Raw genomic sequence first — 23,875 nt, 5'->3', positions numbered from 1 at the left:
ATGCCTTCAGTTACATCCACACCGACCTCTCCCTCTTATTGACCTTCTCTTTGGAAGGGTTTCTGCACCTTCTCCACTTCTTATCAAGACTATCCCTTTATTCATTTAATACATAGTTTCTAATTTCCTGGGCAGAGAGAAGCTCCTGATAAGCTAGCTCCTTGATATGATCTCAAAAATTTTCTAGTTATTACCATCCTTTTCTTCCTTTTTTTCTTATCTCTGAGAAAGAAATTTGACTGTATATCATCATGTGTATTCCTCTACCTGTTTGAGAGATCTTCCATTCTGAGACCTAGAAAGCAGTGGTTTTCTTCTTTCTCTTCTTTATCTGTGAACATTTATTCTAAGTCATGAGCTCTATTTACCTACAAATGAAAGAGCATCAATTATACTGATTTAAGTGTATTCACTGACTGAACCATGTTCATATTTTATGTGTAAAGGAATCCAGAGGCAACTGGTTATTAGTGTTGGCTCAGTGACTCTAGTTTCTACAATTAGAAACTGCTGCTGCTGATCCACCCCTCATGTCTATGTTTAGGCAACAAACACAGAGCAGAGAAAAGCCAAAGTATCCAAATAAGTGTCCTCTCTTAAATTAACATTTATTTGGTCATGTTCTATGCAGCAATTTGGACGTATATTTCATTGTTCCCGTGGCTATTTGGAAGTCAAAGAAAGCTAGCCTCAATCTGGGCCCTTTGCCACTTAAACGTTAAGATTAGGTTTCTGTTATTTAGGAAGATGGGGAATGGATGTGGAGTGGGCCTCCTGCAGTCTGGCTCATTCTTTTGACCACTTCCATTTTAGATGAGTGATTTTTTTTTTCTTTGATTACGGATTAAACTCACTTTACTGATGATGGGCAATTTGATTGGGCAGTCTAAGCTCCAGAGACTCTAGGGCTTCCATTTAAAGAAAGTCGTATGATATGGAATAGCCCTCTGTGTAACAGATTCATAGTGTATGCTCAAGCACATGATTGTGTGTGTGTGTGTGTGTGTGTGTGTGTGTGTTCGTGTGTAGAGATTTATTGAAAGAGAGCTGGAGTGAACCACCAGCTACCTATAACCAACCAACCTCTTTTGGATACTGTTATTTTGTCCCAGGTAACTAGAGGTATGTTCCCAAATCCTTTGCTATTGTACCTCAAGGGTGTCCTGGGATCCCTGGGAGCCTCCTTCTGGCTGTGGTACCTCCAGCCAACCTCTAGGGAGCCAATAACAGCTGTGCTGCACTATTGGCTTCCTGACCCACTGAGGTAAGGAAAAGGTATACATCTGAGGTCAAAACAGTCCTCACAGGGAGGGAACACAAGCATGTTCCAGAAGCACATAGCTTACAACTTGAAGGAGACCAGGCCAATTTCTGATTGGGGAGAAAGAATAAGAGCTGTTTATTTATAAGCAAATGGAAGCTTTTGATGTTTTAAAGAAAATCATTAGAGTGTTTTCATTTTACTGAGTTGTCAAACATGAAAAGTATGAGTTAAATTAGGAATAAAAATGGAATAAATTTCAAAAGGTACCATCATAGATATGTTATTTGGCCACTTAACTTAAAATATAGAATCACCTGGAAGGAGTTTTGATGAATTTTCTTCTAAAAAAATGGAAGCATAATGATATTGGAGCTCACCAGTTACAACTGTCTGAGTAGTTGCAAATTAATATGTCACCTTATGTGACACCTTATGTGACACCATATGCTTCATTGTGGTGACTTTGATTTAATACTTCTATAAAACATCATTATAGACATAAAAGCTTAGATTAAGGTTACATCACCGAATAATAAACTGGCTCATTTAAAAAGGGAAGAGATAATTTGATATGTTTACGTCATTTTCACAAATGGGGGAGGAAGCTTGAATATGGGCACATGTAATGATATCTGCCATGATTTGGAACTAGGGAATGATGTGCTACTACATTATATGAGTGATATTTTTCTGCATTTTACTTTGTTTTAAAGCATCATATAATTCAATTGCTACCACTAACCCCAAATTAATTCTCTTTACTACAAGTAGTTTTATTGAGAGGCAGAGACTTTAGCTCAGCTCCATATCCCCGGCAAGTTTTCACTCTGACTGATGTGCGTAATGCATCATCTGATTTGTTTTCACAACATCATGTTGCATGAACAAAATTAATGTTGTTCTAACATAATTACCTGGGAAGAGATTTTTATTCTCCTGCTCTTCTCATGCTGGGTATTTCAGTTGGATGCCTTCGGTCTTGGAGATTCAGATCATGAGCAATGTCACCCAGAGCTGTCACCATACCAAAGGGAAGCACTCTGCTTTCATTACTAGTATTTTCCATTAACAATAAGCAGACTGCTTCTCACCCACAATGAAGATGGGAAATAAAAGTGGTGGAGACCACTTCCGTTATAAATGAATGAATTTTTTTTTATTAGTTATTTAAACTCACAATGGCTCCTGTGCATTCACACACGTTTATTAGAGTCCCTTCTTAGCGATGACAAAGATGTGATTCCTGATCTCAGAATAGTTCATAGTGCAGTGCCATGCAGACACACATCCATAAATAAAGGTAGTATGGTGATAATTGTTCTAAGATGCTAGTGATCTTAATGCTGTGTGATGTGCCTCGATTTAAATCAGCAAATTCTACTGAATGCACAGTGACAGTGCTGAATGCATAATGGTGAATAAGACAACTGCTCTGTTACATGAGAAAGAGCAGAGCTGCTATTTGAGAAGGCTTTAAAAATATGAGATAGGAAATAGAAAAGGAAAAATGCACACTCAGCATTCTAGGGGAAGGTTTGGCATGGGTGGCTTAATGGTCAATGAGTCACTTAAACCAAGAATGTACATCCACTGTGGATGTATTTGTATTAGGGTTCTCTAGAGCAACAGAACCAACAATGTGTGTGCGTGTGTATATTGTTATAGTTTATTTATGAGATTGGCTCACATGACCAAAAGCTGGATAGTTCCACATTAGCCATCTGCAGGCTGGAGAACTGGGAGAACCAGTAGCTACTCAGACCCAAGAAGCTGGAGCCTCAGAACCAGAGGTACCAGTGATGCAGTCCCAGTATATAATCAAAGGCTGGGAAATTCTGTAGAGAGCTGCTGGTCAGAATCCACTTGGGAAGAGTGGAGGAGCTGGAGTCTGATGTCCTCAGGTGATCACAGCAACAATTGAAACACCTGCTCCAGAGGAATCAAGCATGCTTCTACATCACCTTCTGTGTTTTTCTGCCTTTGTGTTCCATATAGACTCCCACCTATTGGACCATGCTACCCACATTTAGGATGAGTCTTTTCTGCAGTGTGCTGTGCCACATGCCAGTCATTCCTAGAAACATCCATATGATAAATCCAAGAGCCTCTAATGTTAGGCATCTCTTAATCCAACCAAGCTGACAGTTCATATCAACCATCATAGTATTAGAGAGAACACAGGGGAAAAAACAGTGTAAGTCACATTAGGAATGGCTTGACTGCAAATGGAACAGAGGTCAAATATGGAGGCATTCATTTCAGGATAATTTTTGGATCAACTCCCCAAAATGGGAGATTGTAATTCTAGGATACAAAACTGAGAGAATAAGAGGAAGCAATAAGAGAAAGGGTGGCCTTTTTAACTGCTATTTTTACTTTAGAGCTCTAGCTAAAAGTTAAATAAGATAAAGTCACCTGCTGACAGGTGGAGAAGCAGGCATTGGTATAAGGGGCATTGCAGAAAAAAAAATAAGAGGACTTTACAACTGATTGGTCTGGGGCTAGGAAAGAAGGAGCCTTTGGGTTGGGAGGCAGGAGAAGAAACCCAAAGGTGGGGTCATTTTTGCCTCTTGTTGACACAGGGATGGAGTAGCTACATCCATCACAGCCTTGAACTAATGTTTAGCAATGCTGAAATCGGGTGAATGGAACTCAGATCCATGCCACTGCATTTATTTTAATCATACTTAGACCATTCACCAAATGCCTTAAATGCAGTATCTAATTCAGTCCTCACAACATAACTCTCATTTTATCCACTCTCCCATGGAGAAACCAAGACCTAACAAAGTTAGGCAGTTAGCCCCCAAATACAGAGTTACTATTGAAAGAAGCAGTTTAAAACTCGATTTCTTAGTCTTTGCATACCACTGTTGCAGTCTCAAATGGCTTTATCTCTGCTGATTGAAGAGCAGAGCTTCTGGTGATGGGTCCTTATATGATGAAAGTCACAAGGTTTTCATGCTGAATTTGCTTCCTGTTGTGTTTACTGAAAAGAACAGGTCATCATCTTTCAAACACAGGCAGACTCCTCTTTGAAAAAGTCAGAACCTTACTCACTACCTGTATGACGTTGAAAAACTTAACATCTCTGAGAGTGAGTTTGTTTTTTCTTCAATGGGAACAATAGCACAATGTTTCATAGTAGTTTGAAGAGAAAGGGAGAATATACCAGTCATGTTCCCAACCTGACAGGGTTGGGCTTTTTCTTTCCTTTGCTGTAAGTTCTTTCCTAAGAGAAATGCTTTCTCATTCCTTCAGCTCGGTGCTAAACTCTCACCCTTCCAGAAGTCTCCAGCATCCATTCTGCCCTTTACTAGAAGCAAAAGAACCAGATGTTAGCTGGAAACTTGCCTGCCTGGAAATCATGCTGCATTTCTCAGCCTTCCTCACAGCTTCCTGGGGCCAAAGAGATAATAAGAAGGAGAGCTGTCTGCACCTGGAAAGACATGAATTTAAAGGGAGGATCACACTTTTTTTTTTCCTTGCCCTTCCTTCTTCCTTCTCACTTGAATGCACAGGCGAAGATTATAGAGCTGAGGCAGTCCGACTCCGACTCTGGATGTTAAATTTACTAACAAGCCTGCTATTTTGGCTTCTCTGTCACTCATTCATGAATCTAAACACACTGAGCTCCCTCTCACATGCTAAATATGAAGTTCATTTGTTAACCTGTTACTCTCTTCCCAAAGGAATTCAATAGACTAGAAAGAGGTTGAAAGTGGGCTTTTTTTTTTTTTTTTACTTCTGTGTCACGAACATTTGGGGAAGTGCCGGTATATCACATATACACCAAGTACTTGTTGAGTGACTGCTTAACATGAATGATGACTGTCACATTCCTAGCACATGACAGACATTTGCTTGGTGACAATTCCTGCCAGGTTGCTATGGCTAGAGTGTAAAAGAGCAATAGGACTTGGCTACAGGGAGTATTTGGGATCTGTCCAGCTTGGTAAACATCTACTTCTACTAACCATAATTGACCCCTTCAGTAAGGACTTCTATTCATTCATCTCTAGACAGGATGGAGACTGCTTTCTCTCCAAATAGTCTGCATTATTCACTGTTATTTGCTGCTTTTAGAAGCAGGGCTCTCTGTATTTCTATATGCAGCATCTCCATTAACAGAAACTATCAGGTGTGTGATTCAGGCCTAATTGCTGCCATGGCCTTGGCAATATTTTGCTGCCACCTTCTCTGTTGGAAAGCCAGATTCTGCATGGATGCACCCTGGCCTGCCAGGAATTAATGTGCAACACAGACAGCAAAAATGTGCAGTCTGACACTCAACTATACCCTACAGGATTATGATTTCTGATAAAATCTAAGCACAGAAAAACTCAGCAAAGTAAATGGATTCCTATTAGGTCACACATGCATTTCAGGTTTAAAATGAATCAGTTGGGATCTGGGAGATGTTACTTTGGATACAGGCAATCAAGGCTATAATTTATATGTGTGAAAATGCATGGGTCCTCGACATTTCTTTGTTTCTTAGTTTAAAAACATTTCACCAGTTTGTTTTTTGTTTTATTTTAATGAAGTCATAAAAAAAACCAACCTGTGCATCCTCTAGAATTTGTTACAAAAATGTTGCAAAGTTCATAATTTACCCTCAAGCACAGCAGGTTTTCTGAAGATTAGCTGGCCCAGGCTAGGCATGGCTGGACTGTGGCTCGGCAGCCTTCTCTTATTCTCCTTCTGGGATCAGGGTCTGCAAGACTGAGGCACAAGAATTAACAGGCTAAGGGGCATAAAGTGTGGTTCATCGTACCTGCTCATATCCCTTCAGCCATATCATGTCATGGCTAGCTCTCCCAAGAAGAGTAGATAGGGGGTCACATCCAAGTGGAAAAGCACCCCATGGTTACATGTGAAGGGCATGGGTGTCAGAAGCAGTAAAGACTCAGGACCACATTTACAACCTACCAATCTCCAAAAATTTCATAATCTTTTTAAAAATCTTGGACGTGTTCTTTGTTTTTAATAGCTTTATTGTGATGTATTTCATAGGTTGTGTAATTCGCCTATGTAAAGTATATACTTTTGTGGTTTTTAATATATTGACAAATATGTACATCTGCCCCTGAAGTCAATTTTAGAACATTTTCACTACGTTAAAAGCAAATGCTGTCTCTTGGCTCTGATTCTTCTGTTTTCCCATTTCCTTCAGCCCCAAGCTAATGCAAATCTGTTTTCTGGCATTAGAGATTTGTCTCTTATTGACATTTTATATAAAAGGAATCATATGTATGTGATATTATGGGAATGACTGCTTTCATTAAACATGGTATTTTAAGGTGCATCCGTATTTTAATATGGATCAGTATTTTGTCTTTTTTATGGATGAATAATACCTGTTTTATTTATCCTTGAGTGGACGTCTGACTATTGTGAATATTTCTGCTATTAACATTCTTGTACAACTTTTTGTGTGGATGTAGGTTTTTCATTTTCTTGAGTGTATAGCTGGAGTAAGCTTGCTGGGTCCTGGGGGGAGCCTATGAAGAGCTGCTAGAACATTCTTCAAATCAGCTGCATCATTCTTACATTTCCACCATCTGTGATTGAGTGCTCTAGCTTCTCTACATCCTTGCTATCACTTGTTTTTAATCTAAATTTTTAATTTAGCTATCCTAGTGGGTGTGACATGGGATTATAATGTGGTTTTGATTTGCATTTTTCTGACAACTAATGTTGAACATCTTTTTATGTGCGTGTGTATTACCATGTGTATAGTCCTTGATGAAATGATTATTCAGATACTTCATCATTTTTATATTGTGTTATTTATCTTTCTATTATTGAGTTTAATGACAATATAAATAGAATACAATTTATATGCTACATAAATAAGGCTAATAAAATATAAATATACTTAAAATATAACTATAAATACATTGTTAGTTTATATTTTTATTTATATAAATATAGTTTTATGTTTATATTTATTTTAAATGTAGTATCCCTTATCAGATATGTTTCCATTCTGTGAGTTTTCTTTTAACATTTTAGATAGTGTCTTTTAAAGCACAAATATTTTTAATTTTGATGAAACCTAGTTAATTTATATTTCTTTCCTGTGCATTTTTGATGTTATATTTGATAATCCTTTTCCAAATCCAAGGTCATGAAGATTTTCCCTTACATTTTCTTCTGAAAGTTTTATAGTTTTATCACTTCCCTTAGGTCTTTGATTAATTTTGAGCAATTTATTTATTTATTTTTTGTTGATTGCATGTAAGGTTCAGGCCAAACTTCATTCTTTTACACATGACTATTTAGTCTTCCCAGAAACATCTATTGAAAAAATTATTTTTTCCCCATTGAATGGTCTTGGCACCCTTGCAAAATCCAATTGATCATAGACCCTAGGGTTTAATTCTGGACTTTTAGTTCTAACCTCTTGACCTACATGTGGCTCCTGTTTCCTGTACTACTCTGCCTTGAGCACTGTTGATTTGTAGTAAGATTTGAAATCAGGGGAATTCTCCAACTTTATTATTTTACAAATTGTTTTGGCCATTCTGGGTCCCTTGATGTTCCATATGAATTTTAAAATCAGCTTGTCAATTCCTATAACAAAGTCAGCAGGGATTCTGATAAGAATTGTATCTGTGGGTCAATTTGGAGAGCATGCCATCTCAATAATATTAAGTCTTCCAATTCATGAACCTGGGATGTTTGTTTGCTTAGATGATCTTTAATTTCTTTTGAAAAGTCTTTTTATTAATTTAGAGTATAAGTTGTATCCATTTCTTGTTAAATTTAATCCAAAATATTTTGTTTAATTTATGTTGCTAGAAAAAGAATATTTTTATCAATTTCTTTTTTTTTTTTTGGATTGTTCATTGAAAGTACATAAAAATACAGTTCATTTTTGAGTTTTAATTGTGTATGTTACAACCTTGCTGAATTTGCTATTAGTTTTACGTTTTTTAGTGTATTCCTTGGGATTTTATATGTAGGCAATCATGTCATTGTGAGTAAAGTCAGTTTTATTTCCATTTTTGAGTCTGAATGACTTTTATTTATTTGTCTTTTTGTTGTTGTTTTCTGGCATAATTGCCCAAGTTAGAACATCTAGAACAAGGCTGAACAGAAGTTCTAAGAGTAGACATCGTACAAGAAGGTAGAGTCATCCACCCTTAGCTGTGTGTGGTGGGGGCATATTTCAAGACAACCAGGGAGTGTATGAAATCACAGAACTGAAAACTATTGTAGTATGTTTTCTATACACACATACACCTATGATCATGCTTAATTCATGGCAGGCACAGTAAGAGATTAACAACAATAACACTGATATCAAATAGTTCTAAGTTTATATTTATAATGCAAGTTATTTAAAACTAGCAAATTGTTTATTTCTGGCACCTTTCATTTAACTTTTTCCAGAGCACAGGAAGTGAAAACACAGCCTGGGGTGACAGTGGCGATACATAGCTGCATCCAGGTTTCCACCATGAAGTATGATGTGTCCTGTGGGGTTTTGTAGATGCCCTTAATGAGGCTAAAGAAGTTTCCTCCTTTTCCTAGTTTGGTTATTGTTTTTATCATGGAAAGCTTTTTGATATTCTTAAACATGTGTGTGCCAGAGAACTGGTATTATTTCTTAAAACCTTTGGTAGAATTCAACAAAGCAACTATTTAGGATGGCTTGATTTTATACCATCAGTAGTCATGCCCCTTGTTTCTGGTTCTAGTAATTGGAGTCTCCTTTCTTCATCAATCAAGCTAAATATTTTCCAGTTTTGTTTTTATAGCCATATTCTAGATATCCTTCCAGAACTCCATAGCCATATTTGATTTAATTGATTTTTCTCTATTGTTCTTATAATTCTTGTTCTCATTAGTCCCACTCTTTATTTTTCCCTTCATTCTCTTTGCTTTAGGTTTATTTTGCTTTTCTCTTTCGCATCTTTTAAGGTATAGGGTTAGGTAATTGTTTTCTGACATTTAATATCTTTTCTTATAAGCATTACTGCTATAAATGTTCCTCCAAGTACAATTTTAGCTGCATTCTATGATTTCAAACCTTGTGTTTTTATTTCCATTCATCTTAAAGCATCTTATAATTTCCTTGTGACTGCTTCTATTTGTTCTAGTAGAGCTCAGCTGTTAATATTCAGTGAGTCCTCAATTGTTTTCACCAGAGAAAACACTCTACAGATGAATCCAGTCAAATTCAAGCTCCTTTAAAGTGCTAGTTCCCAAGACCCACATTTGGGATTTATTTTGATTGCAGGAGGACTCCTCCCAGCTGTCTCCCTTGGTTCTCTCTGGCAAAGTTGACAGCCTCTATCTCCAATGAACCTATTTATTTCCACTTAGTGGTCTTTAACTACATTCTCCACTGTTATTAAGAGCAACTTTATGCTTGAACTTTGCAGCATACCCTATGCAAATGCAGTCAATTCCTTTGGGAACACGTTAGGGATTATCTGTTTTATATCTGGTTTCTCTTTCAAGGCAAAATATCCAAACCACATCTCTGGGAGAAGGAAGGGGGGCAATGCCATGCTTCTTTAGGACATCCCCATACTGGGAGCTGAGTATGTATGTATTGGAGGGGGGAGGTGTGCAGCTTCAGATTTTCTCAGCTTGCTTTTTCCAGTATTCTCTCTTACCTAATTTAAGACTGTAGCTCATGAGGTGAAGCTGGGTGGACAAAGGGAAGTATCATCACCCCTGCTGCTCCAGCCCACTGGGTGGGAGGAAGAGAAGAGTGATTCCTGTGTTCTTGGATACACCAGTGTGGAGTTTTTATTTCTCTGAGCTGGGAGGTTGGAAGTCTTGTTTCAGATGCCACAGCCTGTTGCCATCTACTCAGTTTTAGTGGATTTAAAAACAAACAAACAAACATTTCTTTCTCTTGCTGTGTGTGAATGCTATGTAGATGTGGAATATGCCACAGTGAATTCTCCCTTATGTACAGCTCTAAAGCACCAATTAAAAAAAAAAAAAAAAAACTATAAAGGAATAGAAAGAAGACCAATACAATAGAGGAAGTGAGCCAGGGGAGGGAAGGGGGTGGGCAAAAAGAACCACTAGGGACTGAAGTGGAGCAAATTATATTCCATGCATGTATGATTATGTCAAAATGAACTGCAATTATAGTATAACTACAATGCACTAACATGCATGATAGTATAGTTACAATGTAATATATAATATATAATATAACTATATACAATTGTATAATACACTGATAAAAACATTTAAAAAGATTATTTTTAACAGATTTTTAAATGCTCACTATTTTATAATGTTTACCAGTCTCCTGTGGGAATTGATCTGCAGAGTTCCTCACAAAGTTCTGCTTGAAGTCTGGCCAATATCTGTTGAAAACATCTATTCATATTCATTTCATGCTAGTTTTATACCTGCACCCAAAGAGACTGTGCTCAGGTCCATTGCTTCTGATACCACTTTAAATGTCTAGTTTCTAATGGCCCCTGCTTTTTTCTCATTATTATAAGCATTTATAGTTTATTACCTACCAAGGTACATTTGAAAGATTAAATGACATTGTTTAAGAAAAAGGACCAATCTTTTGAACATACTTTATCCAAGAAATCACTCCTACACAATTGTTTGTAAGGAGTTAGTTGCTTTTAGTTTACACATTCACACACCATAGTGTAGAAAAGCTGATTTTTCCCTGTTGTAATTGCTCTAAATTTTAACTACTATTTGGAGGGATCCAGAATAATGATCCACTTAAATGATTTATTTTTCTACCTCAGCTATCACGAGAGAGTCTTTCCTGCACATGGTAGATTTAGGAAAACATGCCTGATTTCATGCCAGTAAGAGTCCAGGACTTGGCTAAAGGGCTCTGAGTTCCTGGTGTGCTGGTCTGTGTGTCTTGCTCTCTCTTCTTACCTGCATGGTTCCACCTGAATGTGTACTGCCTGGCCCAGGGAGCCCTGCCAGTCAAATTATGCATCCGTAAATGCATTTTTCTAAATAATTCTGTGAATTTAGTAATTTTCTGGTGGCTTTGAATGTGGGTTGAAAGAAGGAAGAAATTGGCAAGCTCTGTACTTTCCATTCACCTGACCCCACCCTGATTCTTTGCTGCTTTCCTTTTAGCTTTCCTGGCTGCCCATATATAATTCTTGACCTGAGAGCTAGCTCAAATGTTCCTACCCCATTTAAACCCAGAGCCTTTTAACCAGAGTGTAGCTTATCAAAATCTCTCCTCAACAAAAGGAGTAAGGCTACTCCTTAAAGCCATTCTTTTCTGCTTAAACAAGTATGTATTTTTATTATTGCATTATTTTTTAAAATGGGTTTAAAATATAAATCATATTACATGGAATCTGACTTGAATACATAAAGATTTTTGTGAAACCTCTGAAAGCCAAGTCAAAAAGTTTTAATCCAATCTTCCAGAAAGACCATGTCCTTACAAAAGCTTTACATGACGATGAAACAGAATAAAGTCTTTGCTTATTATGTGCCTGTTGCAGAACATGCCCCTCCCTCATGGAAATGCCTTGCAGAGCTTCCATCTCTGCACAGATGGCGGCTGAGCAGGTGTGCTGGCTTGGAAGGTTCCTCATTTCCATGATGGTGTTTTCCTTCTCAGCTCTCACTCATAAAGTACTTTGAGCTTCTCCACGGGCAGCACTCATCAAGCTAGAAAGTGGATTGCCATGGTTTCTTCCATGGGGTGAATTCATAATGACATTCATGGGCTCAGAGAAGAAATCAGGAAGAGATTGACTACTTTAGATCCCATTGCCTCTCCAGAGTTACTGCAGTGTGAGAACAATAGTTTAGTGGCTGCTGTTCACATCTGATTTGAAAGAACTTGAGGTGACTAACAAGAAACACTTCCTATTCCTAAATCCTCTTCTCGTATTTGTGTCATCCAGAATGGAAGCCCACTTGGACCCCAGAAATGCCGTTGCCTTTGATGATCAGGCATTTGACTTGTTTACTTTAAGAAATTGTGCTGTTTCGTAGCATATTCACTGTGGGGCCTATGTTCTCTTACTAAGCTTCTGTGGGATTGTGCATGGATTCCTAAAGAATAAGACCACTGGAGCTCCTTTTGTTTGTTCTCAGATGGCTTAAGAGGCTTCCTGCAAAAGTGAGCCAGCTTGAGTCTTGAAATCATTTTTTTAGTACATTACGAACTCTCACTTTTATGCAAAAGGAGTGGTACAAATGCATGAGGCTCTGTTTTGCTATTGTTAACAGAAAATCACATGATCTATTTCAACAGTAAGGAAACTTGAGGAAATCCTCCACGTTCTGAGCAAATTTTGTCTGTTGTTAGTCAGGAGGGATATCATGGTGTCAGGATTTCAACTTCATGGATAATCATTATAGTTACATGCCAACTTTGTCTTTAAAAGTGAAAGCAAGAAAAATAGAAGAAATGCCTAGTTGTCAAGATGGGAAAATATAGAAAATCACCCTCGTAATATTGTCAGCTTTAAAAGGTATCTTTTGTCTATCTCGATTCTAGGGTATTTCTAAAATAAAGGAAAATGTTCAAAGACCACATACATACACAAAATATAAGAGACCAAGTGAATCGTACAGCTGTTGTGTGAAGACACAATGCTCTACTTGCTTCTGTGGTGGGTGGAAATGGAATGATGCTAGAGATGAGTACCTTCGTTTCCTGTCCAGCTGACTTGACTGTTGCCCCATGATTTCAAATGGTCTATTTTGATTATTCTTAAAAAAAAAAAAAAAAAAAAAGAAAAGAAAAGAAAAAGAAAAAAAACAAGAGTATACATTTTGCTGCTCTTAAGAAAAAAAAATATATTGTTCCCATTACACCAAACTCTGAACACAGAATTAAATCCACCCATTACTTTATCACATTTGAACTGGACACCCATAGCGGTGTCAGGGTCAGTGGCAGAAAAACCTCTGGGTCTCATCCTTCAGGATGATCAGGCATTTGACTTGTTTACTTTAAGAAATTGTGCTGTTTTGTAGCATATTCATTGTGGGGCCTGTGTTCTCTTACTAAGCCATAGCAGCTGGTGACTCAGAGGAGGCTGCACTCGCCTGGATACACAGGCAGCCACAACTCCAAGGCAGAGGCCTCCCATCCGGATTAGGGCCTTTCCCAACTGAGCACTGAACAAATGATCTGGATGGATGAGGAATGGAAGTCTGGTGTGGGTGGCATAAAGAATGATCTTGAATGTGAAGTCAGGGGGGAAGGTAGCAGTTAGGTCCCCAACAGCTTGAGGGTGGAGATGAGGGGTTGAACTTTTGAGTCAAAGGCTTTCAGTCTTAAAGCTGTCATGACCTCCTGAGTTTGGAGAAGGTCTTTTGACTTTCCTGGTGACAGTGATTAAAACCCAAATTCTTAATTCTTACCTATGGCTGGGGATATCATTTAAGGATGAGACACTTCTGGCTACAAAGGAAAACCTTCATGAAGAGATGTATGTCAACATGGCTCAAGCTTTTTTTTTTTTTTTTTTTTTTTTTGGTACAATGTAGCACGTCCATCCATATGATCTTGTCTGTGAATTCAGAAGCTTATTGAAGTTCTTTTCGAAGATGATTTCTTCCCCAAGAGGAATGCTGGTGCCAGCTGCCAAACACTTTTATTTCGTTTTCATTATTATTTGTTATTTGTCAGAGGCTTTTTATGTTAATACCTTGGATCTATAATCCTCCCAGTCACTCTTATTTGCATATACTATGATTAGTAACTTTTCCAAATTAAACTTACACAAAGTTGAAATTATAAAGGCAGCATTGATGAAGTCTTAAGGAGTGAGCATCAGTCATTCCCAACTCTGCCAGGTAATAAGCTGAGTGACAGTGAAAACCTTACCAACCTCTTTGGGTCCCAGAATTTTACATTTTATAAAGAGGAGCTGACATCTGCTGTGAGAAGCACACAGGTTGTTGCAGAGCATAAGATGAACTCACTTAATAAGATGATGAACCTTCAGATGAGAAATGCTACAGGCTATAGCTTTGAGTTCAGCTCATTAGCATTGGAATTGAGCCTCCCTCCATTACTTTTGAGTTGCTCGAACTGAGTAAGTTCTCTGACCTCATGAGATTCCATTTCATGTCTGAAAATAGAAATGAAGATAGTGACATCAAAATCCTGGAGGATTACATGGGATAACCTGGGCTTGATGCCTCACTCTCAGCAGATGCATGACAGAGCTCTTGTCCTCAGCTGTCTCTCCTGGGTCCTTCATCTATAGCAGCGCAGTCCTCTCAGAGGACTGACATAACTATAAGGAAGTAGATAATACAGATATATACTAGCTATAGAGGCTCATATAATGTTTGCTTTATACCCAACATTCAGCCACCTTTCCTCAGTGTCACTTCTTTCACACCCCACATCCACCCAGAGACAAACAACTGTAATTTAGTTATTGAGGATGGATAATTAACATTTGGCATACTGCAGGGGTACTAGCCTGTGAGTGGATGTGATATGGTCAGGAAGGAAACTGGGGAATCACACTGATGTGATATGAAGCATCAGGCTCCCATATCTCCTGGGAGACACTGTTACATACATACTCAATGGGAGCTTATGTGAAACCTCTGAGGTCCTGTTACCTCTGTGCTCTATTCTCACTTGTGATGGATGGAGAAAGCCATTTATAAAGATATTTCACACTCAGATATTTATGTGGCACCACATATCAAGGTGTGTGTGTGTGTGTGTGTAGATTTCTTATGGTGCAGATGATGGGAATAAGTAGGTATATTGCAGACACCTAATAAAAATATTATGCACTTTAAAAAACATTAGCTTTTATGCCAAGAAGTTTTGAATTTGACTTTTAGAAATAATATAATGAAAGCTTCCTAAATAAATGATTTTAAAATCAGAAATTATAATACTATTGTTGAGTATAGCACATCAACATGTCTGATTTCTTCTTTTCTGAACCATGTCCATTTCTTTTTTAATTTCTTATTTGTTTTAATTAGTTACACATGACAGTGGAATGCATTTATGCACTTTGATACATCACACATAGATGGAATATAATTTCTCATTTTTTTCAAGTGTACATGTTATAAAATCACATTGGTCATGTGATTTTATAACATGTACACATAAAGTATATACATAAAGTATATATACCTAAAGTAATAATGTCTGTTTCATTCTACTATCCTTCCTATCCCCAAAACCTTTCCCCTCTCCTCCCTTCACTTCCCTCTATCTACTCTAAGGTTGTTCTGTTCTTCTCTAGTACCCCGCCCCCGTTATTGTGAATTAGCATCCGCATATTAGAGAAAGCATTTAGCTTTAGTTTTTTGAGGATTGGCTTACTTCATGTAGCATGATATTCTTCAACTCCGTCCATTTACCAGCAAATGCCATAATTTCAGTCTTCTTTAAAGCTGAATAATATTCCATTGGATATATTATATACATTATATTTATATTATATACAATAAATATATAATTCTATATAATATATACTATATTATATAATATATAATTATTATATACATAATATATAAGTATATATTATATATATAATGCATATAATAATTATGTATAATATATGATATAATATTGTGTACTATATATTATATATATCACATTTTCTTTATCCATTCATTTATTGAATGACACGTAGGTTGGTTCCATAGTTTAGCTATTGTGAATTGAGCTGCTATGAACATTAATATCACTGCACCACTGTAGTATACTGATTGTATGTGTTCCTTATTTTAGAATTCAGAAGAAGGTAAAGAGATAATCAGCAGTCATACTGACATTCCTCTTTTCTAGATAGCATCCTAGAATTTCATTTGAGTCTGAATTTTTAGGCATACATTTATATACCTGGAATGATACTGAGTCAGTAATTTTCTGTTTTGAACTTTATACTTAATATAACATGATAGACATTTTTATCGTCACCACAAATTCTTTGTAGAGATATTTTTAATGGTTGAGGCTGACATAAACATATTTATCAGTAATCTTTGATTTCTGATTTTGGGGGGAAGTATATTAGTAACTAGAGTTTTAAGCCAAGGAATATAAAGCTTCACTGATTCCTGATATAACTAGACAATTGATTTTTCAAGAATGTCATTTCAGCTGCATTATCAGCTCCTATCACTGTGCTTTTGAAGTGTCTGGCTTTTAAAATACGTGTGTGTGTGTGTGTGTGTATGTGTGTGTCTGATATTATGCTTCTATGTTCTCAGGCTTCTATTTCAGCCTTTATTATTTATAGTACAAGTAATGCTTCTGATATCAAATCATTGTATCATGAAAATTTGTAGATTTTTCCCCTTAAGCACCTTTATCTGCAGTTATTGCTATTTATTTACCTTTATTTAAGCACTGACTGTGCAACTAATGTAGACAAATTGAAACATTAGATCAATGAGTGAATACATAAACAGATGACTCATTGTCTACTTTGAGAGCTTTTACTCTGGAAAAGTACAGGAATCAAATTCTTCAGGGAATTTAGATCATTGACATGAATATGTAGGTTGTAGGCAGAAAGAAAACTGATATAAATTAGATACTTGCATCATAAATGAATTTAATAGTCTACAAAGATTACCTTAATGGTTGAATATGCCATGGTTTTATGATTTGATGTCCAAAAGTCCTGTCAACTGTTCTGGAGAAATCCTGAGAAATTTGCAACCTATTTCAGGAATATTTTCTCTTGGTTTCTTTTTTTTTCTTAAGAACTGTGTTATTTTTGTGTAATTTGGATTCTCGATAGTAAAGATTGAAGTGTTATAGTTCACATGAAACAGTTTTGAAGGAATTTTAAATATTATGCATATATGATTATAGAGAATGTTAGAGAATTATTGGGATTTTGCATTAATTTTTCAAAATACATTAAAAAATACACCCATAGGGCCACACAACTACTAGTACTATTACTTCTTCCTCTCTCTCTTTGTCTCTACCTGCCTCTCTCTCTCTTTCTTTCTCAGTTCTGGGGCTTGAACCCAGGGCCTTTCACATGCTGGGTGGGAGCTCTACCACTGAGCTACATCCCCAACCCCTACAATTTCTATTAATGGTGAAAAAGAATATGAGTGACTCTCACACTATTGTATTACATGTGGAGCTTCCAACTCATGTTCTATCGTTTCATCTGCTTTCATCAAAGTCTCCCAAATGCATTGTGTGCTTCTTCACACCAAATAGAGTGTGCTTCTATTTTGGCAATTTCCTGCCCAGAAACTAAATATTAAAACTTATTTATTTACATATTTATGCAGTGCCAAATGACCTTCCAAATGATTCACAAGGATTAATTCCTTCTGTCCTCTAACAACCTTGTCAGGTAGCTACTATTACTAGCTTCATTTTTTAGCTGAGGTTACTCAGGTTAGAAAGTTTCCCTAACTTTCTAGGGTCACAAATTTTTCATGTGGTGGAGCTGCATTTAAACCCAGGCTCCTGTGATCCAGCATCCACAGTGCAGATTCTATATTACATCTCATTATCAAGATATTAAGAATCACAAGATCAGAAACACATCTCCAGCCACAAACACTCCACCCTGGAGTCAATGTTTTACCCAGACACACCATAGTACCCTCCAAGGAGGAGTTGCAAAGCTCCAGTAACTCAGCACTTCATCTTGGGAAGCCCCTTCCTTATATGAAGCACTGAAATATAAACCCACTGTAGAGGCTTTGGAGAAGACGAACAGGATGATCCGTGTTAATTAGCAGCACAGCCTCTGACACTATAGAGCAAAAGAGGAACGGCCACTGAGCACACATCTCATGTACTTGACACAGTTTATTGGCCTCTAAACATTCCTGGAGATGGATAAATAGATGTGTTAGGCAGAGGCATTTCTATAGTCTTTCATGTATATTTATCAATGTTCTCAAAAATCTCTCAGCCATTTGTAGACTACAAACCATAATTTTAAAGGTTGGAGATTGTACAGACCTCAGGGGATGATGTCTGACAGCATGAAATCAAGATATAAAAAAGGAAAATAGAACCCAGGTAAGGAGCTCTGAGGTTGCTCTTAAGGGTGATCCATTGTCAGTTCCCCACACTGTCTGGGGAATTTGATTTCACTACATAGACTTAAAAAAAATGATAAAACCATATTAAGTGCATGTGGTCAACCTTACTTAGGGAAACTTTATGTAAATGCAATATATTTCCCCAGCAATGTTATATAAGTAAATGGTTATTGTAAGATTTGGGGCAAGCCATTTTTTTCATTCATTCATTCACCAAATGAATATCTATCAGTGCTAGGTATTGTGCTAGGCAGTAAGTGCTAGTACTGTGTCTGATACTTGAAATTAATGTATCAGTGAACAAAACAAAAAAGTTAAGTCATAATAGTTCTTTCAAGTACTTGTTTATTGAAGAAATCTTTATTCTGATGCTACAATGTGCCCAACATGGTTCTAGGAATCTGGGATGAGGCAGTAGAATAACACAAAAAGATTTTGAAAGCCCTTTATGTTCTTAGAGACCACTATTTGAGATCACTCCAGGTATGACTATAACCTTGGGTTATTGCTCAGGCACTAGTGGAAATACCATCCTTAGCTCTGCAATGTTAGGATCAGTGCCTGGGTTGAAATTCTATTGGGAGAATTCTTTTACATAACAGACAAAAAAGTGCCTGGATAAATTACTTATGCATTCCCTTTCATCTTCTCTCAGCCACATTCTAATCATTACAGACCTTGAAGCAATAAGGCCAGCAATAATGCTTCTCAGGGCTAGTTCCCAGCCCAGCCTCTGACATCCTCTAACTCAGCACTTTGCTTTCATGGTTTGCATTTTCACCTTCCCTCTTTATTGAGTAGGGGTTGATTCCAGGACTTACTGATTTTTTTTTTTTAAAGTTAAATCAGTGTCTGTGTCAATATAAATGGATGACAGTAAATGTGGAACTGGCTTACAATTAATTGATCTATATTAAATTTTTGAGAATCCAAAATATATCAACCATTTGGAAGAGTGTCTTTCTTTTTCTAACTCTCTATGAAAATGAACTTTGAATTTCCCCATCCTAGGTCAATGTAGAATATATATGTCTAATAATAACCATATTTTAATTTTATTCAACTCTCAGGTTTGGCGATGGTTACACTGTCAATGTTTGGCTGTGTGAGGAAGCAAATCAACCAAGCACTATTTCTGATTGCTTAAAGCTCCATTTTCCAGGAATTCAGTTTAAGGTAGGACTAATATTCTGCATTGTCTTTGTTTTTATCTGAAAACACATTCGAAATGCATTTGTATTTTTTCTGTTTTTATTCTACACTGTCATGATAAACTTACTCCCTGTTATCTTGGCCTCATGTGAATATTGTCCATGCTTTACTACCCAAAGTAGCATGGATAAGCTTATACTGCCTGGCCACTCTGAGGAGTAACACCTGCTTGGTCTCTTGCTGGATTTCACAGAGAAGATTAAAATTATATATTTACCCCTCTAACCAGTGGGCACAAATCTATTGCATAGTTTATTTTGTTCAGGTTTGAAGGTAGCAAAAATTAATTTCTTCCCTATATTTGCTGTAGATTTATATCTGTCGTGATTTTAGTATTATTTCATAAGAAGAACCCCGTGGTTGAGATCATAATCTTCTTTTAATTTGATATAATTAAGTGTGGTCCCCTGGACCATCAGCATTTTCAATACCTGGGAACTATTTAGGTATGCAGAATCTCAGGTTCCAACCTACTGAATCTGAATCTGAATCTGCATTTTAAACAGGTGACCAGATGATTTTTATGCACATTAAATTTTTAGAAATACTGTCTACAATTCTTTTGGAAAACTGTAATCCTAAGTTATCATCACTTCTAACATGTCCATAAAATATAAGTCTTACCTACTTATTCCAACAACAAGCATTTGGTGGAAGGAAGAAGTCTGCTGTGTAAAACATTACCATTCATGCTCTAGTACCACTCTGAACAGCCCTATAATATAGCTGTCACAGCCTCCCTTGGCATACATGAAAACGGGATCAGAGCGGTTAGATATCAAGCCAAGAGTTGCTCAGCTAGTGGAGAGGGCCTCTGAGAGCTAATAAGCACATGTCCTGAAGTGAAGTTCAGGGCACTTCCAGATACCTCTATTATGCCACATTAACTTCTTACTTCTGTAATATCTGTAGGCAACTTTTGACTCTTTAAAGAGGTCCTTCCTGTGCTTATGGCAAAGTGAGGGTCAAAGCAGGGGCAGAACAGCAATTCAACCCAAGTGAATGACATTTATCAAATATGCCTCCTGGTAAATTGTCATCAATAAATATTCATTAGAGGCTCACAAAAGTGAAGCTAACTAGCTCATTTGTACTGATGTGTGTGACTTGATTAAAAAATAAAAAAACGTATCTGAGTGTAGTTGGAGATTCAATGCAATGTAATCAATTTTGTTTAATGATTGCCCATCATATGACACTTTCCAATTTTTGGATCTTAGGGACAGCGCCTTAATTTATTGGAGTATCATGTGCCAAAAAGACGGGGATGCTTGGCTGATTTGTTTAAAGTTCTAGAGGACAATAAGACCTTCTTGAACATCAAGCATTATTCTATTAATCAGACCACTCTGGACCAGGTATAGTACCTTGAATGAGTCAGCAAGTTGCATTTTGATATGCTCATCAGGCATACCACATCTAGGAAATTTAAAAATTTTGTCAGATTACTTCTCCAGCTCAACATTTCTTTTAATTAACCTTGTTCACTCTTACAAAATTCTAATAAAGATAGTGAGCATTAGAAGCTTTGTTTTCCATGGGTCCCCCACTCAAGGTGTACATTCCTAGGACTTTAATCTGTTTATAATTACAAATGACATGCAGTAAGTCAAATCATAAACTATTAACCTTCCCTTCCCCACTTTACCCAGTCTCTAAAAGATTAATTGGACCCTACTATAACTGAATGATAACTAACAAAAGGGAAACAAAAAGTGCTTGGTTGACTAAGAGTGCTAGAAATGTAAAACCATATCACAACTTCTTTCTGAAACCATACTTAAGGTATTGAGAATTTCCATGTAATTCATTAAGCACCCAGAAATATTTATCATTCCCAGAATTGAATCCTGAATGGATTTGTATGTTTAGGGTGATGAAGGAGAGGATGGCATGGCTATCTGATTGAGAGATTTGGGGGCTGTTTTGGCAGTATTCTGAGACATTCTCTCCCCTTCTGATAGTTGAAATCCAGAGACAGACTGTACTTACAAATAAGCAATTATTTTCATTATTTTTTTCAGGTATTTATTAATTTTGCTACTGAACAGCAACGGACTCCACACTCTACTCTTGATCTTTCCACTGACTGTCACCGCCCGTATCATCTCTCTATTTAACCAAAAAGGAATAATCCCTTGACTTTCATTATAATTAATATTCAAAGATCAAACACACATGCACAGCTGAGGGCTGAAAGACATGCTCCAGGCAGTCAAGTTATTCTCTCTGTCACTGTCTATTTGGAAACTCTCTGTTTATTAATAATCGGCAAACTGAAAGGTCACTTTTTCCATAGACTTTTGGGTTGATTCCTCCAACACATTTACTTTTCCCACATTGGGTGGCCACCAGCTTCTTTGTGACAAAGGCAGGGATGAATTAACAGAGTCCAAGCTGAGACACTCTGGGGCTTAAAGGCTGTCCCTGACTGTCCATGCCAAATGTCTCATTTTTCTCTTAAGGAAACTGTGTCTTTCCCCCCAAACACCATTGGGGGGAAAAATTCCTAGCTTATTTATATAGGAAATAGTATCAAGGACTGTCTTTTGATCGATGTGGTTACATATTTTAAAATCAAAACTCAATGATTTAAATGCAAACTTTTCCTAAAGCTGTATGGTATATGGCATAAGATGATAAAATTGCCCATTATTTTTATATAAAATATGCTTTAGAAATAGGAGTTGCAGAGCATTTTTGGTGAACCAATAAGCAAAATTAAAGAAATCAAATTAGTTGCTCTGTGTCATTTATAACAATTTTACCAGATTGTAATTATATAGAGATATAACAAGAAATAGAATTTGGAAGAATTATTTCTTTGTTATTCTAAGCCAATGATGTTTTCAAAGGGTGGTAGTTCCCATATTAGGTGCATTGGCTTACTCTGGGAGCATTGTAATTCTCAGGCCCAATTTCAGAGCTGATGAACCTCAAACCCTGGGCCTGGAGCCCAGCAATCTGAGTTTGAACAAAGATATCCCACTTTGAGAACAAAGGAGATGTCTTGTTTCTTTTTAATTATAAAGGTAAAGTCAATACAGGAAGTAGTAATTCAATATTGGTTTTAAAATATATTTTAAATATTTTTTAAAAGATATGTCATTCTCAGAATTTTTATCCTCAAGATGTGGCTTTCAAAACCTCTATTAATATGAAAATTTATATGTTATACTTAGTAAAGTATATAAAATCAATATATCTGCTACTGAAAATGTTTCCAAGTGAGATATTTTTGAACATTTCTCTAACATCATTTTTCTAAAACCTCAGTGAAAGACCACATTAATTTTATTATAAAATTTGACCCTATCCGGCACTATCATTGAGTACTAGTAGCTTGTGATAGAAGAAAAAGACATTGTGACATTTGTTTACTACAGCGAGATTTAATTAAGTTTGTCTTTCCTGAATATCATTTTGTACTAGACATAATTTTGAATGGTAAGGATTAAGCCAATCATGTGTAGCTTTGATGTAACTGATTTTTATTCTCATGTATCACATGAATTATGCTCTCTTAAAAGAGTTAGTTAAGATTTTATGATTTTTTTCCCTCCAATTCTAACATAGTCTCATTGTCAAAATGGAAGATGTAATCTCTTTTTGTTGTTGAATCAATAAATACCAATTTGTGAAACACGGATATATTTATACTGCAGTGAATAAATAAGGTGTGCTGTAATTTAGCCTGGTTCTTGGAATGTAATTGTGTTTTTGCCAATATATTTCCTTGCATCTTTATTTGTGTCTTTAGGGATCCAATTTAATTCAGGTAAGAAGAAAATGGAACTACTCCAGATCTTTTAAAGTTTGAAAGGTTAAAATTTAATTGAGTTTTTCTCTGCTATGTTCTGCTCTTAGGGGTTCTTTTCTGGTCTTTGAACTGCTGTATTCTTGCAGTTTATGCTTCAAGGTATGCTTTTGAACAATAAACAGGAAGAAAAAGAAACCCAACATGCTAAAACTCCACATCCCAGAAGACTGGACACAAAGGTCAAATCTTATGCTAATGTTGAAAATGTCATTGCATTCATAAGTCATACAGATATTTTATGCCTTTGGAGTTAAACATTTGTCTTAAGACCTTTGGGCTGAAGGTCATACAACTGAGACTTTTTTTTTAAACAAACTATTTTCTACTGAAATCATTCTGAGTATTTTATAAGTCAGAGATAAGGGTGCTTATTTCAGTTCTATAATCTGGCATTTATTATATAGTTCATCTTTACCCAATTATTTAAACAGTTAATGTATTAAAGTTGTCTTATAAAATCAAGATTGTGAAAAGCAAGTAAGGAACATATTTTTAGAATAGTAAAGACTAGGTAGCTTAAGGTTATAGTTTGCTTTTAAAAAATGGGTATTAAATTCAAAAAATAG

General features: G+C 36.5%; 1 protein-coding gene across 1 annotated transcript in view; it reads left to right on the top strand.

Annotated features, from left to right (window-relative positions):
* LOC124080802 (ATP-binding cassette sub-family A member 13-like) overlaps positions 1-23,160 on the top strand; it is a gene marked incomplete at its 5' end in the record, with an annotated part of 211,536 nt that extends 188,376 nt beyond the window's left edge. The window contains 3 exons of the mRNA XM_058573465.1: positions 19,348-19,453; positions 20,710-20,847; positions 21,514-23,160. Of these exons, the coding sequence (XP_058429448.1) occupies positions 19,348-19,453; positions 20,710-20,847; positions 21,514-21,609 (340 nt within the window). The remainder of the gene's footprint in view (positions 1-19,347; positions 19,454-20,709; positions 20,848-21,513) is intronic.
* Positions 23,161-23,875: the final 715 nt, after the last annotated feature.

Source organism: Marmota monax, unplaced genomic scaffold, assembly GCF_021218885.2.
Source record: "Marmota monax isolate L192 unplaced genomic scaffold, Marmota_monax_Labrador192_F-V1.1 WCK01_AAM20220418_F8-fsc00343, whole genome shotgun sequence".
Taxonomy (NCBI): Eukaryota; Metazoa; Chordata; class Mammalia; order Rodentia; family Sciuridae; genus Marmota; species Marmota monax.
Note: the sequence above shows the minus strand (reverse complement) of the source record. Positions and strands in the feature narration are given on the sequence as shown.